Source organism: Centrocercus urophasianus, unplaced genomic scaffold (assembly GCF_019232065.1).
Source record: "Centrocercus urophasianus isolate 14NV4802_14NV808 unplaced genomic scaffold, USGS_Curo_1.0 seq_11, whole genome shotgun sequence".
In the NCBI taxonomy this organism is placed as follows: Eukaryota; Metazoa; Chordata; class Aves; order Galliformes; family Phasianidae; genus Centrocercus; species Centrocercus urophasianus.
In genome coordinates, this window is record NW_024884253.1 from 553,338 (window position 1) to 558,541 (window position 5,204).

At 46.6% G+C, this 5,204-nt stretch overlaps 1 protein-coding gene across 1 annotated transcript in view; it reads left to right on the top strand.

The window, feature by feature from the left end:
• LOC122171876 (lymphocyte antigen 6E) overlaps positions 1 to 4,665 on the top strand; it is a 6,065-nt gene extending 1,400 nt beyond the window's left edge. The window contains exons 2-3 of the mRNA XM_042839721.1: positions 2,719 to 2,838; positions 3,840 to 4,665. Coding sequence (XP_042695655.1) covers positions 2,719 to 2,838; positions 3,840 to 4,048 — 329 coding nt within the window. The 3' untranslated portion in view covers positions 4,049 to 4,665. The remainder of the gene's footprint in view (positions 1 to 2,718; positions 2,839 to 3,839) is intronic.
• Positions 4,666 to 5,204: the final 539 nt, after the last annotated feature.

Genomic DNA, 5,204 nt, shown 5'->3' on the forward strand with positions numbered 1-5,204 from the left:
GCTGAGCTTTGGAGTGGGCTTATAAAGGCTTTTTTGTTGTCCCTGCATTGCTCTTTGCAAGGAGGGGTTCAACCTCTTATCTGAATTATCCCAAATGATCTGCTCTGGTTTAGAAGCCCTTTGTTCCTCCAAGGAGCCAAGTGGCAAACAAATAAACACATAAATTCTTCCTATTGAAGAAAACTGCCTTTTCTAGTTGATGAAAACGAGGCTTTCTTTTTGCATTGTTCAGTCTTTTTTATTTTTTATTTTTCTTCCTTTAGCCTTGAGCTCCAACTCTGTGCTCTGTCTCCAGCTGCGTAAAATAATTCTGCTTCCCTCTTGTGCCTTTTGTCTGAAGTACGCAGCCTGCTTGCTCTCCTCACTCTGCAGTCGGTCATTTAGTTCTGTTTTGCCAAAGCAGAAAGCAGCAGTAGTTAATTAAGACTGAATATTTCCTCTCTTAAGCTATGCTGCAAGACTTACCTATCCTGAAAGGACTTAGTCTACTCTTAGACAAAGCGTAATAGACAGATGTGACAAAGGAAAAGGTGTGGACAGGACAGTGGTAAGAACGTAGATTTAGTGGCAGGGGATTTAAAGCCTAGAGGCACTTTTATTTGTACATACAAATATTTCTGATGTGTATATATCTGTAATCTTTAAGGCATAATGAATAGTACTGCACCACTCAACTTGTGCATTCAGCATAATAAGCAAATGCTTACGGGAATGGATGTGCTACCATAATGTTCATGGGAAGTCTGTAATTCACTTAATTCCTGCTTGCTGATGATTCCTGTGAGATGGAATGAGTCGCTTTGCCTTTCTGGGCCTCAGTTTGCCGTCAGGGTGGTTGCAAGAAGAAGGATTTGGGACAGTGAGCTGAAACTTGAGAGTAGTGACATACTGAGGACAGTGGAAAAGGAAGGGGCCAGGCTTTCCTTGGATGTCTCAGGCTGATTTTTGGCCCGTGAAGAATGCCAATCCATGGAAATGATTGGTTGACAGTCAATGATGGGCCTGCAATGAGTGGCTCAGTCCTGCCTTTCTCTTAGTCCTCCTCCTCTCCTAGACCCAAAGGCATGTTCCAATGAGGAATCTGTCCTGAGGCCTTGACTCAACTGGTGTCAACTGGTAATCCCAGATGCTTTATGTAGGCTGTGACTGTGCTCTTGGCATGTTGGGGTAACACTGCTTTATTGGCAGACTGATGATGATGGTTGAAGGCTCTTTGAGACAGTCCAGGAAATTCCTGCTAGGGGGTTGTGATGTTGGCTTCATCTCTGGATTCAGGCCCACCCACTAACCTGCTTTGATCTGTTTCTGTGAGATTTGCTATTATGTTTTTGCTTCATTCTTTTTTTTTTTCCCCTGCCTTGGCCATTGCTGCTCAAAAATCATTCTTCAGAGCACAATTGTTTTTTTTTTTTTCCCAATTTCCCCATAAAGGGCTTTTTATATCTTTTTCTGAGACAAGATTGAGAACAACCTCAAGAGGTCATGCAGGCCCATAGCAGAGTGGGACAGCTGCTATCAACGTTTTTCCAATTTATTCTTCAAAATATACCACAGCAGGGATTGCCAAGCCCTAGCAAAACCATCCAGGGCTTCTCTGATATCCCCTTCTTAGGATAATCCCTTTGCCATGGGGGTGAAAGGGATAAGGAGCAAGAGTACAAGGCAGCCTTGTACTTCCCCCCATCCTGAATCTTCCTCTCCTCCATTTTGCATCCTATAAACAAGGAAGAGAGAGGCAGGGCTTCATGGAAGAGTTTGCAGTTTGAATGCTCCAAAATCAGAGCCTGTCAAGCGTTGGGAACAGACCAGCTCTCTGTGTATGTAGGTCAACAGTTGCAGTGTGGATGTGATGTTCCTGTATGTAAAATACAGAGAAGATCATCTGTCCACTGCAAAATACAGATGTCAATGCTGAGTCACTGGTCCAGGCTGTTTCTGCAACCATTTCCCTCCACTAAATGCTGTTTCCCAATCTTTGATTTTACATGGGCAGACCTGAAGGATATGAGAAGGGAGCTAGCCTAGTACAATCCATTCCCCTAGTGTAGGGGATAGACCACATTAGGGGGTCTGCCATGTAGGAAATCATGCTCATTTGTTCTCCCTTTGCCCCAGGTTAGAACAGTTAGTTGCCTATGCTGCCATCATACTGCTATGACTCCCTGGGTAGCAGGGCAGTACAAGTCCTTGCAGGCCTTGTTGAAATGCTGGGCTTGCTCTTGCTAGCAGATCATTTCTACCATGTGTTAGCTTGAGCATAGCCTAAGCTTTGTGTCCTGCTGCCAAAGGCACACCATGAAAAACTCAAACCTGTAGTCACATCACACCTGGGGCATTTCCCATCAGTGACCACTGTGGCAAAAGTGAGTAAGACTAAATTTCAGACTCCAGCCTGCAAGCCTGAGCTTGTTTTTGTGTTTCAGGTCGACATGGATCTGCTCTTGGTATAAACAGGCTGTGAAGTAGCAGGCAGACCTGCAATTGCATGGAGACTTTTATTGGCCAACTAACCTGAGTCTCCAGCCAAGACCTTAAAATGTACTCCTTCTGCTTGAACCCTTCACTTGGCCAAATTTGGGGAGCAAAAAGCCTGTCACAGATTAACGCAACAAGCGTGGTCTTTGGCTGGGTGCAGTGAGTGCTGAGTGTTGGAGATGGGAGTCACAGCACAGAGATCTTCCCACTGGCCCTTTGCTAAGATGTGCCTTTTCCTTGCAGCCCACGCTCTCGTCTGCTTTTCGTGCTCGGATGCATCCTCCAACTGGGCCTGCCTGACACCTGTCAAGTGTGCAGAGAATGAAAACCACTGTGTGACAACGTATGTCGGAGTGGGAATCGGTGAGTGGTGATGAGACTTTCTGCCCTTCTTAGCTGGATCACCTAGGGAGGCGCAAGAAGGTTTTCTTTCATTTGGTTGGAGAAAAGAGAAAGTGAGGCTTGTTTGCTGAGTGCCGGACCATCTCAAGGGTGTTTTATGAGGAACTTGCTGCCAGACCAAGTCATGTTAAGGCCCACGTGCATGCACTTGTGCTAGGAGTCTGAAGGGAATTTAGGAGTGGAGAGAGAAGGTTGCTGATGAATTAAGGAAGGTTACCCTTCCTGCTTTTGCCCTGTGCTGACTGCTGTTCTGGTTGTTATCTCTGAGTCCTTCCATTGCTTTGCTCTCTGGGTGTAGCAGGATTGCCAGGAATTTGCAAATTTCTTCACCAAGCATGGGCTTTTGGCATAAGGGAACAGGCACCAGGAAAAATCTGAAGGATCTCTCAGGAAAGCAGGCTGCTCTGGTGGGTCTCCTGATGGTATTGCCAAGCCTGCACCCCACTCTGGGTTGCCTCACTTTCCTCCAGCCTCTGCTTCTGGCATGCAGGAGGGAAGACAGTTTCAAACCCAAGTTTTGCAGTCCATAATGTGGGCGGCTCGTGCATGCATAAACAGGGGCTGGAAGCTTTTATAAACCTGTCACTTGCTAACGGCTTCCTGTTTCTTGTTCTCACTGGTAAATGCAAGCTGTGCCAAGCTCAGAACACAGTGTTTGCTCGTGAATCCCTCTCTGACTCTCCCAGTCTCACCTGAGGATTAAGCTTGAATGGGATTTTTGAGATTTTTTTCCCCACCACATTTCCAAATTCTGTCCAGCTGCCTGGAAGAGGTGCTGTGTATTATGGAAAGTCAGCGGGAATGTTTATTGAGGCAAAGATTGATGTAGTTTACTGAGAAACTCAACAACTTCTATGCTGCTTGTCTATTCAGTACAATTATTTCCTTTGCAAAATGTGATCTGAAAGCTGAAAAGTTTTAAACTCATCTCCTTTCTGCTTTTCTTCCCAACCTAAATTCAGGTGGCAAGTCTGGCCAGTCCATCTCCAAAGGCTGCTCTCCCATTTGCCCCAGTGCTGGGATTAACCTCGGCATTGCGGCTGCCTCCGTCTACTGCTGCGACTCCTTCCTCTGCAACATCAGCGGCTCTAGCAGCGTTAAAGCCAGCTATGCTGTCCTGGCCTTGAGTATCCTGGTTAGCTTTGCCTACATCCTCAGGGCTCGCGAGTGATGGGGAAGGCCAAAGAAGACCCAGCGCCCGGGGACCTCTGCACCTCTGCAACATGGCGCCTTGTCTTCCATTGGCCATCACAGGTCTCATTAGCTGATGTCTTCTCTATTGCTGCCTACAAGGAGATCTTCTACTTCTCAACAGGCTTCCAACAGTGATTGTTTCCCAGACTTTATGCTCTTCCAGTATCAGAGACCTGAGTGGCTGGGCCTAACCCTTCTCCTCCTCCTTCGGACATAACCCACTGCACTCTAGCACTTCCCGGTGGATTGTTTTGGAAAGGTTTCTGCTTTTTTAACCTGTGCCCCCAGTTTCTAAGGTTGCTTAAAACAAGGTTGGGACTCACTGAGAAGCAATTGTCCCCAGACACCGCTCACTCAAGTGTTCCGATGGTCCTGGAGGTGCCTGGCACCAGTGTGCCCCAACATGTCCCCCCAGGCATGGGGAACGCATGACCCCAGTGGAGACAAATTCCCAACCCCTGCAGCTGGAGTCTCTTTTTATAAATTTCTTCCAATCTCGGGCTGACTTTTTCTGGAAAACAAATGACGTGTACCTTGTCCCTCTGAGCTCTGTAAGTGCCAGACCTGAATAAACATGCTCCTGTTGTTACCTGAGTGGGGATGTGTACTGTGTGTGTTTCCTTGCTGCCACCAGAGAGATTAGGAACACTTGAGGAAAACTCAAATATTATGCCCAGCATGAGAGCTTCTTACCCTCTCAAGTGTTTTTTGAGCACTCCATCTCAGCAGTTCACCTCTGAGCAGCGAGTCCACCTCCTCCCTGTCCCTCTCTTTTCTGAGAGCCCTGATAAAATACCCTTTGGCCAGCATGCTTCACATCCGTTGGGCATTGCTTTTTCCAGGTGCATTTTTGTGAAAAATGCCCAGTCGTTGGTATCTGAGTCAACCCTATTACTCCTAACACTGCAAATTAGACTTGTACAAGTTAGTCTGCGTGATGAAGAGACTTGGTGCCTCAATTTCCCTGCTTACAGACTTGGGATCATGATAATGGATAACTTCAATACCTGAATAAGCCAGGGCCAAAGGTCTGTTTGCAAAATGTAATGAAGTCTGAGGTGAAGAGATGAGTATTCAGAAATTTAAGTTTAAGCTGCAATCCCTGGATGGTTGACGGTGTCTGGACTACAGAA